The 19,512-nt window shown below is 48.2% G+C and overlaps 1 protein-coding gene across 1 annotated transcript in view; it reads right to left on the bottom strand.

The window, feature by feature from the left end:
* TMEM163 (transmembrane protein 163) overlaps positions 1–19,512 on the bottom strand; it is a 275,356-nt gene that overhangs the window by 5,146 nt on the left and 250,698 nt on the right. Inside the window, exon 6 of the mRNA XM_004480181.5 lies at positions 6,362–6,473. Coding sequence (XP_004480238.2) covers positions 6,362–6,473 — 112 coding nt within the window. The remainder of the gene's footprint in view (positions 1–6,361; positions 6,474–19,512) is intronic.

Below are 19,512 nucleotides of genomic sequence, written 5' to 3'. Positions count from 1 at the left end.
CTCTTCCCTTCACTAAGAAGGGGCATGCACCTTTCCTTGCTAGGTCCCAAGTCCTGGAACAAGGCCTGGTGCTTCTCTGAGCTCAAATGATCGCTGCACTCCTCAATGAGTCGGTGGTGGAGGGTGGGCAGGGGGGCAGGGGGCAGGGGGGCAGGGGGCCAGGCCTGAGCTGTGCTAATAGGTTTCCCACTTCACAGCTGCCCCAACGGGGCCTGGGGAGAGTGGGGCCAGCTGGGGCTCGGTGGCCCCTTAGCTCCACCTGCAGGGAACCCTCCCAGCTCCCAGCCCTGACACCTCCGGGTCTCCCACCTCTCGCGGCAGCACTCAGGGCAGGTGGGCTCCCACCCTGGCCGCCCCCGCCTGCCCTGCTCAGGGCGTCCCTGGCTCCAGCACCCATGAGCCACTGGGCCGTGAAGGACTGGGCGCAGCGTCCTTTCGGGCTCCATCCCCCTGCTCGTGAGCCACGCAGCAAGGTTCTCTGACTCCTGATGTATTTTGAAAGTCGTCGCGTTCAAAAGCGTCCTGTCTGCAGCCACTTTCCAGCCTTTTGCCTGCAGAGCACACTCCAGGTCCTGCCTGCTCTGTCCCTGTCCTGGGTGATGATCTCTGCGAGTCACTCCCCCCCTCTGTCTCCACCCCTCCCAAAGCAGGCTGGGGTGGGGGTGGGGGTCTAGGGGTCTGCTCTGAGAACTTGCCCTCCCGTCTTTTGATACATAAATGACCAATTTTCCCTCCCCCTTATGACTGGCTGGCATTTACTCTCTTGGCCTCCCAAAGTCCCTTCTTCAAACAAGTAGAATCAAACCAGTCTTCCCCCCCACCCCACCCCCACCCCCCCAAAAAAACAGCCTCCACAGCTCACATCTTGCACAGAGGCCCCATTCTGTCCCATCTACCAGGGCTACGGTTTACCCCTCGGACACACTCAAGTTGGGGCAGTTTTTTGGTGGGAGGGGGTGGCTAAAGGAAAGGAAGAGCCAAGGAGGCGATAACCACCGTCCTCCCCGTCTCCGTCCTCGTGATGGCCCCAGCGGGCCCTGCAAGCCCAGGGAAGCTCAGAAATGATGCAGAGTGCGAGGCGCCCTGCAGGTGGCCACTAGATGTCCACGCCGCACCACCAAGCCGCCTCCCTGCCAGCGCCAAGGCCCGGCCAGTGGGGTTCCAAGAGGGGCTGGAGCCCCCCAGGGCGAGCTCCTGAGAATTCACAGCTGACCCGGCGCACCTGCCGGCTGACCCCCTCAGCGCCCCACGCCCACGTGCGCAGAAGCTGGAACCCGCACGCCCACCGCAGGCCTCAGGAGCCAGAGGCTTCCCCGCCGCCCGCCACACGGAGAAGGCGCGCCCGCAGCCCCCACGCACCCGCCCACGGAGGCAGCAGCGCCTCTGGCCACTCTCCTCCGCTCCTGCCCCCAGCCAGGCCTGCCCCCACCCAGGCCCACAGGCTCCGCCTTGTCCTCAGTTAGCACCACGTTCTGAAAAATAAAGGCTGCTCTGACCCGAGGACACGCACTGGCACAGTCACTGGCGCGGGCCATGGCGATGCGCAGCGCCCCCGGTCTTGCCTTAACGACTGGATCAGAGAGGGTATAATTAAGCACAGCGAGTTGATGCAGAAAATTCTGATGAGAAAAGTCCTTCTGCGCTTGACAGTCATCACTGACTCTTAGCGTTCGGGGGGCTGGGAGGTCCGCCCAGGCCGCCCATTTCCGAGGCGGGGCTGGACTCCTGGAGAACCACAGCCCAGAACCTTCCCCCTGCTGCCCCTTCACTTCTTCCGCTGATCTGTGGTATTCATTTGCTGCACAAAATTCATTTCACCTTAAATAACACAAGGCAAGCTTCAGCCTAGTCTAGAGAGCAATAAACTTCTGTTGACTAAATCCTCAGAGCAACCGAACCAAATTAGACCGGCTTTAACTGCGCCCCGGGGCATGAGGCCCCGGCCTGAAACTGGCCCGCCTCTGCGCTCACACCGTGCGTCCCTTCCCTGGCAGACGTGCTTCCTGGCCAGAAGGGGCCCGTGGAGGCCGCCTGCCCCCGCCGCCCCCGCTCCACCTGGAGAACCCGCCACCCGCCCCTGCAGCCTTCAGCCGCGCCCGCTTCCCTCTGGGGTGGAAAGCTCGTGGCTCAGCAGCCTGCCCTGGAGGGCTGGGTCCCCCCCAGAGTGGCCACGGGGATGCACCCCAAAGCCTGCTCCTCAGAGGACCCAACCCATAGGACAGCCAGGGCGCCTGGACCCCACATCCCATCCCAGTGGGACAGAGCGAGGGGAGGACAGAGAGGAGGTTATTACACATTGTTCCAATTCTGCGAATCTCGGGGTGCATGGGACCCGGGTCGCAGACAGTACAAGCACAAGCGGCTGCAGCTGGGGCCGCGTGCTCTGACGACACACCCAAGTCACCAAGCGGGGCTGCGGCGCGGCTTGCGGGGCAATGGGGCTCCCTCTGGTTCCTTGGAGCAGCTCTTTCCTCTCTCTCTCTCTCTCTCCTTAGACCCCCATGGCCAGGTTTATAACTATCACCGTTTCCTCAAATCTCACCACTCCCCTCCACTCCTTTTTTTTTTTTAAAAAAGACTTATTTCTTTATTTTCCTCCCTTCTCCTCCTCCTGCCCTGCTGTTTCTGCTGTCTGTGTTGTCTTCTTTTCTCTTCTCTAGGATTCAGAGGGATTCAATCCTGTAGACCTCTGATGGGGAGAGGGGTTCCCTGTCAATTGTGCCACCCCAGTTCCTGGTTTCTGCTGCGCTTCACCTTGACTCTCCCTTTGTCTCTCTTTTGATGTGTCAGCATTTTGCTGCATGACTCACTTGCACAGGACACAGGCTCACCACGCAGGCACTCGCGCGGGCACTAGCCCGCCGTGCAGGCATGCTTTCTCTTCTTCTTTTTCACCAGGAGGCCCCAGGGATCAAACCCAGGTCCTCCTATAAGATAAGCAGAAGCTCTATCAATTGGGCCACATCTGCTTCCCTCCCCTCCACCCCTCTTGCAACCACCCCAGTGTCCTCATCCACCAGCGTCCTCTCCCTGCTGGGGCACCCCAGCTCCTCAGATGCCCCGGGGTCTCTCCTGTGCTTTTAGCCTGGAGACCCACCCTTACCCATTCTGGTGTGTTTGTGGGACAATTTTCACTTAAGCCTTCCACTTCTCTGTGAAATGACTCTTCCCTGGTTCAAGAGTATGAAGGACATATGGCTTACACAGATACACATGTGAAGTCAGAAGAAATTTCATTGGAAAAAGCACCCACCATTGGCTCCCCTGCTGTATACTGTAGAGGTATATGGTGGTAGATTAGAACAGTGAAGTCCAAATGGAAACTTAGTACCTGGAATAGCTGTAACCCTAGATAAAAACCACCCGCCAAGGCAGCGAGGGGGCCCACTGTTCTGAAAAGAGGAGGGTCAAGCCCCACGGTCATGGGGAAGGGGACGGGCCTCCTGCCTGTGGGGAGGGTCCCTGCCGGAGCCACACTCAGGCTTCTGGAGAGCGTCTCCACTGTCATCACCTGAGCGGCCCCTGCAGGCCAGGAGCCCACCTGAGAACTGGGCGAGGCGCCGCCTGCTGTGTGCGCACCTGGAGCCCGGGGGGCTGTTCCGACCAGCCCTGCCTCCCCCACGCACCTTCCCTTTCCATGGTGCCCCAGGTAGAGAGACCTGGGGGAGGGGATCCCAGGCCCAGGTTTCTTCCTTCCCCAAAGGGCGCAGGGCTGAGCTCTGTCCCTCAGAGCAAGTTAAGGAACCCCAAAGACGGCTGGAAGGGCCCAGCCAAGCACCTGCTCCGTGCCACGCATCCCTCGACCCTCAGCACAAACACGCCTGTGCTATTGATGCCTGAGACAAGACGGAGTCCACAGCCAAAGAAGGCACTTTCTCTTCCAGATTAAAAAATACCAGCTCAAAATGCAGTCCATGATACTGGATGGGATCTCAGAAATGAGGAGAAAAGGTTCAAAAGGACATTACTGGGACCTAAACATAATCGGAGGATAGAATGTAGACTTTTTTCCTGTGCTAAATTTCTTGAACTTGATAACCGCACTTAGGGTTGGGCTAGGAGTTAGGGCTAGGGTGAGGTTAAGGTGATTCCGTGAGTGAGAGTGAGTGAACTTGTTTGTAGGAAATGTGTAAGGAATTGTTATGTGTTCAAGGATTATGAGGTGTGCCGCCTGCTCCCAAATGTCTAGAATATTAGATAGATCAATAACAGACAGATGGATTATAGAGGGATAGATGATGAGGGAAAAGAGAGAAAGAAAGAGGAATGGATACAGTGAGAAAAACATCAAAGGAGGGAAAGGTTAGCATTGCTGGTTCTGGGTATCAGGGGGTTGGAGTTTTCTCTATGGGGTTTATATTATTTTTCCAACTGTTCTCTAGATTTTAAGTTTTTCAAAAGACCAAGACAGGGAAGCGGCTGTGGCTCAATCAGCTGGGCTCCCGTCTACCATGTGGGGGCCCTGGGTTCGCGTCCCGGGGCCTCCTTGTGAAGGCAGGCTCGCCCGCACGCTGCAGAGCCTGGCCGGCAAGCCCTGCAGAGAGCCGACTCAGCAAGGTGACGCAACAAAAGAGGGAGACAAGTAAAAACACAAGAGTGTGCAGCGAATGGACACAGAGAACAGACAGCATGCAAGCCACAAGGTGGGGAAGGGATTTAAAAAAAAAAAGGACAAAGCAATGGGAAAAAACACCAGATCACAAAACCAGAGAGGACGGACACAGTGTCAGCGTGCCAGGCACCGCGGGGTTGGCGCACAGGCCCACCCCCACCTCCTGCTCCAGGGCACACGGTGTGGAGCGGCGTCCCCTGGCCTGCCCGTGCCCAGGCCCCAGGGTGCACCAGTGGACCGGGGTGCTGGTGGAAAAGTTCAATCCCAGGCCCCATTTCAAACCCCAGGAATCAGAATCTTCTGGGACGAGGCCCAGCAATCTTTATTTTAATAAACACCCCACGCAGCTCTGATGCTGCCAGTCCAGTGTGGTCAACCGAGCTGCGCCTGGGATCCCCCGGTTTTGGAGTCAGGCTGTCGGGTCATGGAAACCCCGACTTCTTGAGGCATGCTCAGAGGGACTCCAAGCTGCATGCACACACGCAGGCGATGCCACCGCCAGGGCGGCCGAGGTGGGAGGCGGAGCTGCAGACTCGGCAGCGGGTGCGGGAGAGGGCGGGGGGCACAGGGACTGGCTCCACCCATCAGGGGGCCTGCAGCCGCTTCCACCCCGTGCCCCCAACCAGCCAGTGTATCTGCCACCAGCTCTGCCCACCCTGCCAATCCTCGGACCTGCGGCTGTCCCCATGGTGGAAGCGTCACTCTTACCTCCTGCCCGCCTGCCCCACTGGGGGAAAGCCCCGGTTCCACACCCCCCGGAGCATCGCGGGGGGCGGGACGAGGAGTGGGGGCCTGCGCTGAGTCTCTGTGCTCCACCGCTTGGGGACGAAGAGCCCGCTGCACGGCCACCCCCACCCCCGTTCACAGCAGCAGCCGCCCACCCGGTCTACACCCGTGTTACCTTACATAGCAGAGGACCTCGAGGGTGAGGGTGGGGGTGGGGGGTGCTTCTTAAAAAATTCACAACTCTTTCTATTCTTTTTTATGCACAGTCCCCCACCTACCCACCTCCAGCTTTTAGCCCTTCATCTTCCACCCCCCAGGGCAGGACCCTTTACCTCCTTGACGCTTCACATGCCCAGGAATGAGGAAAGCCAAGCAGCCAGGGGGTCCTACTGGCCAAATTTCTTTCTTCTCTGTCCCTGCTCATTTGGAGCCTGAAATGCTTTTCCTGCTTCCCACAGCCTTTCTGGCTCTCATTCCGAATGCCCGCGTAGGAAGCGCCTCCCGACTCAAAGGGCAGCGTGAGGGCTTTCCTGGCAGGTTTGCGCTTTAGGCAGAGAACTCGCGGCTCTTTTTCCCAGCTAGGGTGCCCTGGCAATGGCAGCTCGAGCTCTCAAGTGAGCACCTCGTCGGCTGGAGGGGGCAATGAGCATGAAGAATTTATAAGGCACGCATTTATAGAATCCAGAAACGATCCTGACTTTTTATTTGGAATCACGCCCATAAAATCTAAAACTCCACGAATCCCTTTGTGCTTCACAGCTAAGAGGGAGCCCCAAGCCTTCCTTTGAGGAGGTCAGGGAGGCGTGATTTATGAAGAGTTTATTACATGTCCAGGGTGCAAGACATCTGCCCTGATGTAGGAATACTAAGAATCTTTAAAGAAGCTTGGGAGAGAGAGGCGGTGAGGAATGGATTCCAAAGTGTCGAGCTCTCCTGAAAGACAAGCAACTATAAGTGACTCAAACCACACCTTCCCTCGCTGCAAGCTCAGCCCCCAAAGGTCAGCCACATGGCCGTACTCACCATCTGTGATGAGCGCTCTGCTGGTCAGAACTTTCCCCAACATAAACTTCAACACGGCCAGGATGCTGCAAAGGATCCCACTTAAAATGGAGACACTGAACAGGAAATCGTCCTGGAAGAGACAGATACAGATTTCAACAATTCACCTCCTGCTGGAACAGATCTGCAAACCACTTTCCTCAAAGACCAGCTTTGTTCCAAGTACAAATAATCAGTCTGGTACGCTGCAACCAAGGAGGAGTTTATTGCCTTCTTTCAGTTATCTGTGCCACTGAAGATTAGAAAAGATGGTCAAAAATAGATAATCTGGATTTATACGTGGAAACCCATTATGTATTTCTTTTTCCGTAGTAGCTTTACCTTCCCACTATTTTGCTAAATGACTGGCAATCATTGATCCATAACAGAGTTGATCAGAATGCCAAGAGCAAAGTGCTTTCTGTGTACTTTCCACAGAGAAGTTGAAGGAGAATTTTGGAACACAGAAGTATCCCATTGACCAAAGAATCTTTCAATTCCGAGCCCAGTGAATTTTTTTTAACCCCCCCCCCCCCACTTTGTGGGTTTTTTTGCGTGTGTCTGCTCTCTGGGTCCATTCGCTGTGCATTCCTCTGTGTGTCTCTATTTTTTATTTTTTTATCCCCCCTTGCGGCTTGCTTGCTGCCTGCTCTCTGTGTCCATTCGCTACATGCGTCTCTGTGTTTTTGCTTGTCTCCCTTTTTTGTTGTTGTTGCGTCACCTTGCTGAGTTGGCTCCTCACGGTGCTTGCGGGCCAGGCGGTGCTCTGCAGTGTGCAGGCGAGCCTGCCTTCTCAAGGAGGCCCCGGGACACGAACCCAGGGCCCCCCATATGGTAGACGGGAGTCCAACTGATGGAGCCACAGCCACAAGGCCATTAACCACAAGGCCATTAAGACCAAAGATACGTGTGACCATATCTTTTCCTTGAATTCACACAAGACAATCAGGAGTTCAAACAGAGCTTTCAAAGTAGGGAAAAGGGAGTCTAAATATATATATATTATATAGTCTGCTATTGCCATTTTTAACACTCTCCATAAATTGTGACTTCACCTTTGCAAGCAAATGAGTGAGTCAATTATACAAAAACAAGCACCACCACCTCCTGACAGTAGGGTGCAGGGCCACAAACTTCTAAGGAAGCAACTCTTCAGCTCTGAGCTCCCATCCACCCCACTCCCATGAGACAGCCTCCATTCTCCAGTATTAAAATGCACTGTCAGCAGAAATCTGACAAAGCGTGACAGAGATGCAAAGAAACAGAATTCCTTACGCATTTTATTATTTAAATTTACCAACTAGTGACGGCAAACTGGGAAGGGGGAGACAAGTTTCCTGAGTCCAAAATGGAAAAAGGCACCTGAAAATTCGCCTCACTGGACACAGGCATCTGCAGAGCCTCCAGGTACCTCTGTCCAGACACTCACTAACTTCTGCAGTGGCTTTAACATACTTTCACCAATTCCTTGCTACTCCCACCTCCAGGCGGTAGAGCATAATTCCCCTCCTCTTGAGTGGGGGCTGGACTTTGTGACCAAGAAACTGTCCCAGCCTGGAGACTAAGGAGACCTAAAAAGCAACCTGGAATCCTAGTCGGGATCCTGGCACAGAAAAAGGACACTGGAGGAAAATCTGGGGAAATCCAGGGCAGGAATTCTCTGTCCTATCTCTGTAACTCTAAAATTATTTCCAATATAAAATTTTTTTTTTAATTTCAAATTCAGAAAATAATTTTTTCAAAAATTTTTTCAAAAGAGTGTCACATCCTCAAATTATTGGCAAGGACTGCCAAATCCGGATATGTGGCACATCCTCGTCCCCTGCTGCATGTGAGGATACACAGTAAGGGCCATCGGAGGGCAGCAACCCCAAACCAAAGCTCCCTCCGCCAAGACTCCGCCCCATTACGGGGCAGCAGCACTCAGAATATAACGTGAGCCTGGTTAAGGAATCACACACCCACATGGTCCCGGTGCTGAGGGGACCGTGCGAAAGCAGCAGTGGGGAGACCGAAGCAGCCAATGAAGTCAAGTACTTTGGGGCCCAAGTTCTGGGGCTGAATTCTTGCTTTGCTCATCCCACACCTGCAGCCTTTCTGGCTTCCTTCCATCTCTCTAATGTACAAACCCATCGGTCCTAAATTTCCAGAGATGGAGGAAGAAGTCTGTGCTCAGCCCTTCTAGGTCTCGAGGAGAAAGGGCTGGGGTGGCCCCACCTCCCGATGCATCTTGAGAAGAGCCAGCTGTGGCTTGGGTGGGCCTCTCCTGGGGAGTACACTAACTCGGGAGCTTGCTGCTTCATCCGGCAGTGCGGCGCAGCCAGACCTAGCTCAAATCCAGACTCCTCCACCCCCTGTGAAACATGCTCCCTCTCTCCAACCTCAGTGCGACCTGCAGCACCTGACAAGGAGCTGATGTGCAATAAACGTTCAATGGCCCAGACACGCTGCCCACACACTAACTCAGCAGGGCCACACTGGGTGCTAACGCGGAGCCCTGGACAAAGTACAATAAGCATTTCTGTAGAAGAAACGTAGGGAACGTACCACCTAGGAAAAAGGAATGCGTGGTGAAATGAAAAGCAACTCAAGAGAGAGTAAGGCCTAACTCAAGACGAGATCTGGGGTGGCTTATCAAGTGGGAAGGGGTGTCAAGGACCATCCTTTGAGGGCTGACCTCAGAGGAGCTCTGCAAGGACCAGGTGCTTCTGAGGTCCAACCCCCAGAAGAAAAGGGGGACGGAGTACTGACACAGTACCAAAGGAGAAGCACCGCGTGGTGACGAGCCTCGAAGTCGGAGCCCCACGCCATAGCCGCGGGACTCGGAGCAAGTCACAGAATCCCTCTTTCCTGCTCCCTCTATTTCCCCATCAGTGAAATGGAAAAAAAAAATAACAGACCTACTACAACATAGCTCAGCAAGAGCTACCGTCTCCAGATTCCCTTCCCAGGTGGTTCTGAGTCACAGCTGGGCTATGGATGGCATCGTGTTTCCCAGAAAGATGTGTCCAAGTCCTAAGCTCGGGACTGCGAGCGAGAACTCATGTGTGAATAGGCTCGTTGAAGATGTCACTGGGTAAGGCGAGGCCAGAGGCCTTGGATAGGACAGGAGATTTGGTCAGAGATACAAACCACTTGCAGAGCGAGGGCAGCGTGAGCAGCATGCGGCGGCGCAGGGCGGGCAGGGGACTGCCAGCAAGCCTCGACCAGGGCACCTGCCACCAGAGGCAGCCCCGCGCCGCCGCGCCCTGATTTCACACCCCTCGACTCCAAACCGGCGCCAGGATGGATTCCCCTTGCGGAAGCCAACAGGGCTGCGTTCCAGCGGCCCCGGCCAGCTCCGCGGGCCACAGGGAGCCGCGGGCGGAGGAAAAGGGCAGGCAGCTGCCCCCGTTCCCGGAGGTCGGCGCAGGGCCAGGTGCCTGCTGCGCAGGGGTGCTTTGCTGCCCCGCGGGCTCACCTGGGCGGGGGCGGGGGGTAGGGGGCAGCCGAGCTGCCGCCGGAGCCCTCCCTCTGCTTCTCCGAGACCTGGGCCGGGCGCGCCTACAGTTTCGTGGCAAAGACACCCGCTTCTTCCGCAGGTCCCCGCGTCACCGAGGCGGAGGCTGCAGAGTCGGGCACGGGCTCCAGCCCAGCCTCGGGGGTCCCGGGGTGTCTCCGCCCCGCTCGACCTCACGCCCAGCTCTCCTCGGTGACTGCGGGTCCAAAGCCAGACTCAGAGGCGGCGGCGTCGCAGGGACCCCTCAGGCGGCTCCCGCGGCTGCGGCTCCGGGGGTGGCGCCCTCTCAGGTGAGAGCTGCCACTCGCCCTCCTAAGGTGCCCAGCACAGAGGAAGCGCTGAATAAGCCCTGGGAAAGGAAGTGGAGCCGACATGTCACGACCTAACGTCTCCCTTGGAACCACAGTCCCGTGTGCAATCCAGGGACGTTAATTACACTCACAGGGGTGTGCTGCCCTCCCCACCATCCCTTACCCGAACCTTTCACTGGAATAAAACTCGAAAACAAAAATCCACAGGACAGCACAACACAATGAACCCTTACAGAAACGATGGGCTATAGGTAATAGTATAATTATAATAATATTTTTTCATCAATTGTAACAAATACACCTGGCTAATGCCCAGTGCTCCAAAAGGGGAGGGGGTGGAAGTGCTGTATTTTCTGCCTGAGTTTTCAGTAAACTTAAAACTTCCCTAATAGGAAAAAAAAAATCTACTTTTTAAAAGGTAGAGAAGCCAAGGAACTCAGGTTCCTCCTGTCATGGATCATTTCTCCTAACCATCCTTTGCTCCCAGAATTTGTTAACAACTGCCATCCCGCCTGGGAGAAAAGAGACGGTGGCGGTCCCCGAGCTTCGAGGCTTTGTTCACTCTGGCCGTGCGGATCCGCCTCTGGAAAAACACACAGAACCTCTAGACATGAACCCATGGAGGACCGGAGGTGGCGCTGACCTGCCATTCTCTCTCCCAAACCGGCTTTCAGGAGCCCGGAAGGCTCCGGGATGTCCCGCGCCCTGCCTGCCTCGCAGACAGCCCCCCTGCCTCCAGTCTATTGTTCACAGGCGCAGAGTGACACAGTGACATCAGTCACCAGCCTGCCCGAGGCACGAGGACTCCAAGTTCAATAACAGGTTTCCGAGAGGATGCCTCTCCGAGAGGCAGGAAGCCAGAGCAGACGTGGCAGAGACGAGAAAGTGCAACCCACTCAGGGAGGCTCTGCCGCTGCCTTCTTTCCAAGTGTGGCCACACCTGCCCTCGCACTCCATGCTCGCTGCAAGGCAAGCGGAAGTCCCAGAGACGCAGGCACAGACGCAGAGTGGCGGAACCACTGCCCGTGAAAGCCTCTGGGAAAACCGGGATGGCCACTTCCTTGCTGAGTATTACCCAGCTGGGCTCCTGTAATTACTCACAGCTGAACCTTCACTGAATAGATGGACAAGCAGGTCCAAAAGTTTAAGAAACGTAGCCACTAACTCAAAAACTGAGAATGAATGTACATTAAAGGTAAATGCTACATAATCTATACCCATGCTGGCAAGTTCCTTTATCACCACGTAGTGGTGAAGCCTTTTTATAACCATATCAAAGCTATGAAAGAGTGATACATTTGACTAAATTAAGACCTATGCTGGGGAAAGGTCATATTCAAATACAAACCAGGAAAAACTTTATCACATGATGGAGGTATATGGAAAAAGTGTGCCAAATATATGCTATGGATCATGATTGGGGGTAGTAGTCTGATGATATGGTCTCAAAATCTGTAACAAATGTTCCACCAGGTGTGGAGTTGTACGGGAAATCTACACATCTGTATGATGGTTTTGCAAGTTCACAATATCTGAAACAAAAATATATTTTAAAAAAATAGTATGGGTTGGGGGAAAAATATACCAAATGTAAAGTAAGTACTATAGGTGGTAGTAATACTTTGATGATGCTCTTGCATAGTTTGTAACAAACGTTTCACAACAATGCAAAGAGTTGGTGGAGGGGTGATGTATGAGACCCCCATGTGATGTTGTTTATTTTGTAAGTTCACGATCTTTACCATACAATTATCGTTTATGCATGTTCATGTATGAATGATATACTTCAATAAATAGAAAATGTTTTTTAATTTAAAAAAAATTAAAATTTAAAATGAAAAAAAAAACCCCAACTACAAAGGTAATCTCCTTAATACATAAAAAGCTCCTGAATAGTTATAAGATAAAGACCAACAAACTAATAGAACAGAGACAAAAGACCTGGGCAAAAGACAATTTAAAAAATACAATTCAACAAAATGACAAACAACCCAATTTTAAAAATGGGCAAAGGACCAAATAAATTTCTCCAAGGAAGATATGCAAATGACCAGTAAGCACATAAAAAGATACTCAACATCATCAGCCATTAGGGAAATGCAAATCAAAACCCCAACAAGATGCTACTTCACACCCACTAGAGCAGCAGGGGTTCTTAACTTTTCATTCCATGGACCCCTTTGCCAGTCAGGTGAAAACCACAGACCCCTTGTACTAATCTACACTATACTGTGTATTATTTAATAAGTATATCACACCCACACCAACCTGTCCCCACAGGATTTTTTTCTTATTTATTTAAATTCAAGGCCACAGACCACTTGTTAAGAACCCCTGCACTAGTATGTCTACTATTTAAATTTTTTTTTAAATGTAAAATAACAAGTGTTGGCAGAGATGCAGAAAAATAGGAACTCCTTCTACATTGTCGGTGAGAACATAAAATAGTCTAGCCACTCTGGAAACAGTTTACAGGTTCATTGAAACGGTTAAAATATAATTACCATATCACTCGGCAATCCCACTTCTAGATATATTTCCAAAAGAAATGAAAGGAGAGACTCCTAAGATATTTGTGCACGAATGTTCATAGCAGCATTATTTACAATAGCGAAAAGACAGAAACAACTCAAACGCTCAACAACACAGAATAGACCAAAATGGTGTGCATACACAATGGACCATCTGAGGGGGTGAAGTTCTGACACGTGCTACAGCATGGATGAATTCTGTTTTATCATGTGTCACATTGAGTGAAATAAGTCAGACGCAAAAGGATTTACATTGTATGATGTCCTTGACATGAAACAACTAGATCATGCAAATTCATAAACACAGAAATAGATTACAGGCTACCAGGAACAGGAAGCAAGGGGAAATGGAGAGTTCATGCATAACAGATGCAGAGTTTCTGTTTGGGGTGATGAAAAAGTCTTGGTAATAGAGGGTTGGAGATGGTGGCATAACATTCATTGTGAATGTAATACCACTAAACTGTAGATCTGAAAGTGGCTAAAATAGAAAATAGGAAATTTTGTGTTGTATTATTACCACAATAAGATTTTTTTTTTAATAAGAGACTTTTTTTCCTTTAATACCCTTCACCTGGAGTTTTATCAATAAATATGGAGATGGTGTTCATAGCACAAAATTGTGAACATAATTAAGAGGACTGAGTTATATATTTGAAAATGGTTAAAAGGGGGAAATTTTAGGATATACAAGTTATTAGACTGTGCAACACCAAGAGTCAACCCTAATGTAAATCATGAACTACAGTTAATGGTACAATTATATTAAAATTCTTTAATCAACTACAGTAAATGCACCACACTACTGCAAGGTGTTAATAATATGTTGGTATGTGGGTACTCTATTCTATGCATGATTTTCTGTAAACCTACAACTTCTCTAATAAAAAAAAGAAAAGAAAAATAAATTAAAATGAAAGTAAATATGAAAGATACTCAAACTCGCTCATAAAAGAAATGGAAAACAAATCCATTTTGTTAGGGGGAAGCAGACTTGGCCCAATGGATAGGGCGTCCATCTACTACATGGGAGGTCCGTGGTTCAAACCCTGGGCCTCCTTGACCCGTGTGGAGCTGGCCCATGCGCAGTGCTGATGCGCACAAGGAGTGCCGTGCTGTGCAGGGATGTCCCCCACGAAGAAGAGCCCCACGCGCAAGGAGTGCACCCTGTAAGGAGAGTCGCCCAGCGCGAAAGAAAGTGCAGCCTGCCCAGGAATGGCGCCACACACACAAAGAGCTGACACAACAAGATGACACAACAAAAAGAAACAGATTCCTGGTGCCGCTGATAAGCATAGAAGCAGTCACAGAAGAACACACAGCAAATGGACACAGAGAGCAGATAACTGGGGGGGCAGGGCAGGGAAGGGGAGAGAAATAAAAATAAATAAATAAAAGCTATAGGGCACTTATAAAATTCTGTTGGCAGTGCCAAGCAGTCCAACCTCTATAAACAACAATTTGGCAATTTCTCTGAAAAGTACCAATGCATCCCTCCTTTGACCAAGCCATCTAACCTGTGTGAAAGTATGCTACTGCTATACTTGTATAAGCATGAAAACTATGATACACAGAGGAGTATTGCCCAATAGAACAGAAAAGTACAGACAAATCTAAAATTATTGCTAAAGATTATAATACTTCTAGTGCAGTAATTGATAGAACAAGTTGTCTTAGGTTGCCACCAGGCTGCCAATGCAAAGTACCAGAAATGGGTTGGCTTTTATAATGAGAATTGGGGGAGGGGGAGTGCATGGTAAAAGCTTATAGTCTCAAAGCCATGAAATGTCCAAAGCACCATCAGAGACGCTTTCTCACCAATGTCAGCTACCGGTGGTCCTGATGTCCTGCTACATGGCAGCTGATCTCTGCTGAGGTCTCTGCCTTCCCTTCCAGAATCTACAGTCTCCTAGAGGTCAACTGTGAGCAATCAGGCTTATCTCTTTCCAGGCCTCCTCTCAGTCTCAGCTGCTCTACTTTTCCTCCCAAGTCCAGGTGTGGACTATCAGGTATGGCTTGTCTCTTCAGCCTTGAGCTGCTCCTGCTCCGGGGACCCACCCTCTTGGGGGCTTCATGCTTCAGCTTCAGCTGCCAGCAATCCCCAAGTTCTCTCCCTCACACGGCCAGGTCAAAATGGCAGAGCTCTCTTTTCCTGAATGTCTCTTCTTCTGTGTCTTCATTTATATAAGACTCAGCAAGAGGGCAGAAGCCCAACCTGTGCCACGCCTCACTGACGCAGTCCAATCAAAAGGGCCTCACACCCAGAGGAATGGATTAGTTCAAATACTGACTCTTCTGCTTTTTGGGATTCATAAAAGAACTTCTAACTGTCACACAGGTAAAGGGAAAATCAGTAAGGATACAGAAGACTTAAACAATGCTGTCAATCAATTTAACCAGCAAAAACAGGGCAAACATTCTTCTCAAACGTACACAGAGCATTCAACAGGGTAGACCACATTCTGGGCCATAAAACATCAATGATCTAAGTTTCCTCCTAAAAAAATAATGGAGGGAATACCAAATTAAATTCAAAGCAAACAGAAGGAAGGAAATAAAGAATTGAGCAGAAATCATGGCATAGAAAATGAAGAAACAAAAAAAGAAGAATCAGTGAAACCAAAACCTGGCTCGTGATAAAGATAAATAATACTAAGCAACCTCTAGGGCTATCCAGAAAAAATGAGAGAGGATGCAAGTTACCAATATCAGGAATGAGAGAGTGAACATCACTACACCTCAAACAGACATAAAAAGGATAATATGGAAATAATGTGACGAACTTTAATGCCAATAAGTTCAACAACTTAGATGAAATGGACAAATCAAAGCTCACTTGAGAAGAATTAGATAAACTGAATAGCTCTATAATTATTTACAATTTTGAATTTTTACTTAAAAACCTTTCCATAAAAAGCTTCAGGCCAAGATGACTTCACTGTTGAATTCTACCAAAAATCTAACCATTTAAGGAAGAAATAATACCCATTCTAAAACAAATTTCCAGAAAACAGATGAAGATGGAACAATTCCTGGTTCATTTTCTGAGGGCAGCTTTACCTTAACTACAACCCAAAGGAGTTATAAGAAAACTATAGACTAATAGCCCTCATGACCATAGATGCAAAAACCCTTACCAAAGTCTTGCCAAATCTAACCTAGTCAAGTATAAAAAAGACAATACATCATGTCCAAGTGGGTTTATCATGGAAACATGAAAATGGTTAAACATTAGAATATCAACCACAATAAGAAAACCATGTAATCATCTCAGTAAGATGCAGAAAAAGAATTTGACACAATTAAATGCCCACTCAAGATTTTTTTAAAAGGAATTTTGTCAATGTGAGAAAGGATATCTATGAGAAACCTACAGTTGATACTAAATGATTAGGTGGAAGGAATGTATTTCCCTTAAAATTGGGAAAAAAAATTTAATTTTTTTAAATTAAATGGATATTAATTTCCATTTATATCACTTTTACTCAACATTGAATGGGAGGTAGCACCCAGTGTACAATTAGGAAAGGGAGAAGTAAAAATATTTTTGAGACTGTATCATTTTGTATTTAGAAAATTCTCAGTAATCTAAAATTAAACCTTCTTCTATAACTAATTAGTGAGTTCAGCAAGGTTACAGGATACAGAGTTAATATATAAAACTCATGTGTAGCTAGAAACAATTTAACGTTTTACATAAATACTATTTATGCTAGCATAAAAATACAAAATACTTAGGATATTTTTAAAAATATACAAGATTGTGAAATATTGTTAAGATAAATTAAAGAAGGTTTAAATACATGGAGAGTTAAAACTATATTTGACTTGCTAAGATAGCATTTCTCTCCAAACTGATCTAGATGTAAAGCTACCCCAATCAAAATCCCAGCAGCCTATTTTATTTTGTTTTTTAGTAAAATTGGGCAAGTTGATTCTAAAAGGTAAATATAAATACAAAGGCCTGAGGATAGGCAAAGCAATTCTGAGAAAGAACAACATTTGCAGACTTACGCTAACTGATTTCAGGATTTACAATAAAGCTACAGTAATCAGGACAACCTGTTGTCGCCATAAGACAGACATCGAAAGGGAAATAAAAGAAAATCCAGAAATAGATCCACTTTTATATATAGTTAAATTTGGTTTTCAGCAAAGACCCAAAAACAATCTAATGGAGACTGAAAAGTCTTTTTAACTAATGGTGCTGGATCAACAGGATATGCATATGGAAAGAAAATGAACCCTGCTCTTACCCCACTCTAGAGAATTTTTAATTTGAGAAGGATTAGAGATCTAAAAGAACTAAAACTATAAAACCTCTAGAAGAAAATAAATGTCAGACAATATGTTTATAACCTTGATTGGGCAGAGATTTTTTTAGGACAAAAAAGTGCTAACCTTTTAGAAAAAAAAATTGATAAACTGGACTTTATCAAAATTAAAACCTTTTGCTATTTAAAAGACAGTTAAGAAAATGAAAGCAAGCCACAGAGAGGGAGAAAATATTTACAAAACTTATCTGATAAAGTACTTGTATATAGAATATATTAAGAATTTCTAAAACTCAGTAAGATAACAGATGACTCAATTTAAAAAATGAGACAAAGATCTGAACAGACACTTACTAAAGAAGATATAAGAATAGTATAAATAAACACAGGAAGAGGTGTCCAACACCATTAGTCAACCAAGAAATGCAAATTTAAACCACAACGAGTTGCTACCATAAAACCATCAGAATGGCTAATATTAAAAAGACAGTTAATACCAAGTGAGGATAGGATGTAGAGCAACTGGAAATTTCATATACTGCTACTGGGAATGTAAAATGCACAGTCACTCTGGAAAATAGATTGTCCATACCTTATAAAGTTAAATATTGATTTACCATAAAACCCAGCAATTCCATTCCTTGGTATTTACCCTAGAGAAGTGAAAGCATATGTCCACACAGAGACCTGTACCCCAATGTTCCTAGGTGCTATTTACATAATATCCAAATGTTAACAACCTACCTGTCCATCACTGGTGAATGGATAAACAAATCGTGCTATATCCATGCAATGGAATGGTCCTTAGCAATTAAAATGAACAAACTATTGATACATTCATTAAAAACATGGCTGGATTTCAAAAGCATTATGCTAAGCAAAAAAAAGGCCGACACAAGGGACTAAACACTGATTTCATTGATATGTGTTTTAGTCAGCCAAAGGGGTGCTGATGCAAAATACCAGAAACTGGTTGGTTTTTATAAAGGGTATTTATTTGGGGTAGGAGATTACAGATATCAGGCCATAAAGCATAAGTTACTTCCCTCACCAAAGTCTATTTTCACGTGTTGGAACAAGATGGTTGCTAAAATGACTGTGAAGGTTCAGGCATCCTGGGTTCCTCTCTTTCAGGGACTTGCTTGCTTCTGTCTGAGTTCAGGGTTCCTCTCTTCCCAGGGCTTGCTTCTTCCTGGGCTCAGGGTTCCTCTCTTCCTGGGGCTTGCCTCTGTTTCCTCTGTGAGCTTACTTCCCGGGGCTCCAGCTACAGCTTCAGCATCAAACTCCAACATCAAAAACTCCTCAAATCTGTCCTTTGCCATGTCTTTTATCTGTGAGTCCCCACCAAACAAGGGATGGGGACTCAGTGGCCTAATGACATGGCCCAATCAAAGACCTAATCATAACTCAATCACACCCAGGTACAGACTGGATTACAAACATAATCCAGTAACTATTTTTGGAATGCAAAGTCCTATCAAAATGCTACTCTCCAATCTCTGAATTCCAAAAAGGCATTACAATATTCAAGAAAACCTTAAATCAGTAACCATGCAAGTGCTAAATCATATCTCAATCAATTTAAAGTAATACAGTTTGTCTTGGGGCAAAGACCTGTCTGCCATAGACCTCTGAAACTTACAAAACGATTTATCTGTTTCCAAAACACAAATGGACAGACAAAAGATTAACATTTTCATTACAATAAGGAGAAACTGAGAGGGAAACATGAGTCCCAGTCCTCTACAGTTCAGTAAACCTGCAGGACATCCTCCATTCGATTTCAGTCTGAGAGTCATTCTTAAGATGATGGTTTCTTCTCCTTGATCCCTTACAGGAATCCACCCCATCCACATGCTTGCCCAACAACCAATTTCTTGGTTCCACCTCATCAAGTATCTGGGTATTGACCAAGCTCCAGACCTCTCCCTCCAAGAGTGCTGGGGTGATTGCCACACCTTACCCAATCTTTGGGTTAGAGTCTTAAACCCCCTAAAACAGAGACATGAAGACAACATTCCCCCTATCCTTTAGCAAACAGGCTCAACCTTCTCAGAGCAACAAGTTGACCACCTGGCCTTCCCTAATCCAGGGAGGCAGGTCCACCCCTCTCAGACCTGTGGGATGCTGACCTTAACCACCCTAATTCTTGGGGAATGAGCCCCACCTTCTCTGTACCCTGGGGTGGCAAAACTCTCTGAGAACATCAGACAGGAACATCCACCCTCTTCAACTGCTGGGCCAAACTCAACTTCTCTATACACAAAGGTGGGGTTCCTCTCTTGGCCCAAGGTGATGTCTTCATTTCAGATCTCCGTTGCCATAGTTTTCCTCTTAAAGTGGTTTCTCCTTCAATCTCTCCTTTCCATATCCCTTTTAATCCAAGCTGGCAGTTGTTTTGTTCATACAACTCTATCAAAAAGCTTATTGGTTTAGCATGCAGGAAGTAGGAGTCCAAGCCATCAGACAGTAAGACATTCCACAAGTCCTTCCTAAATATCTGCATCTTCAAACCTGA

The sequence above is a fragment of the Dasypus novemcinctus genome, chromosome 7, assembly GCF_030445035.2.
Source record: "Dasypus novemcinctus isolate mDasNov1 chromosome 7, mDasNov1.1.hap2, whole genome shotgun sequence".
Classification (NCBI taxonomy): domain Eukaryota; kingdom Metazoa; phylum Chordata; class Mammalia; order Cingulata; family Dasypodidae; genus Dasypus; species Dasypus novemcinctus.
This window is presented reverse-complemented; position numbering and strand designations above follow the sequence as displayed.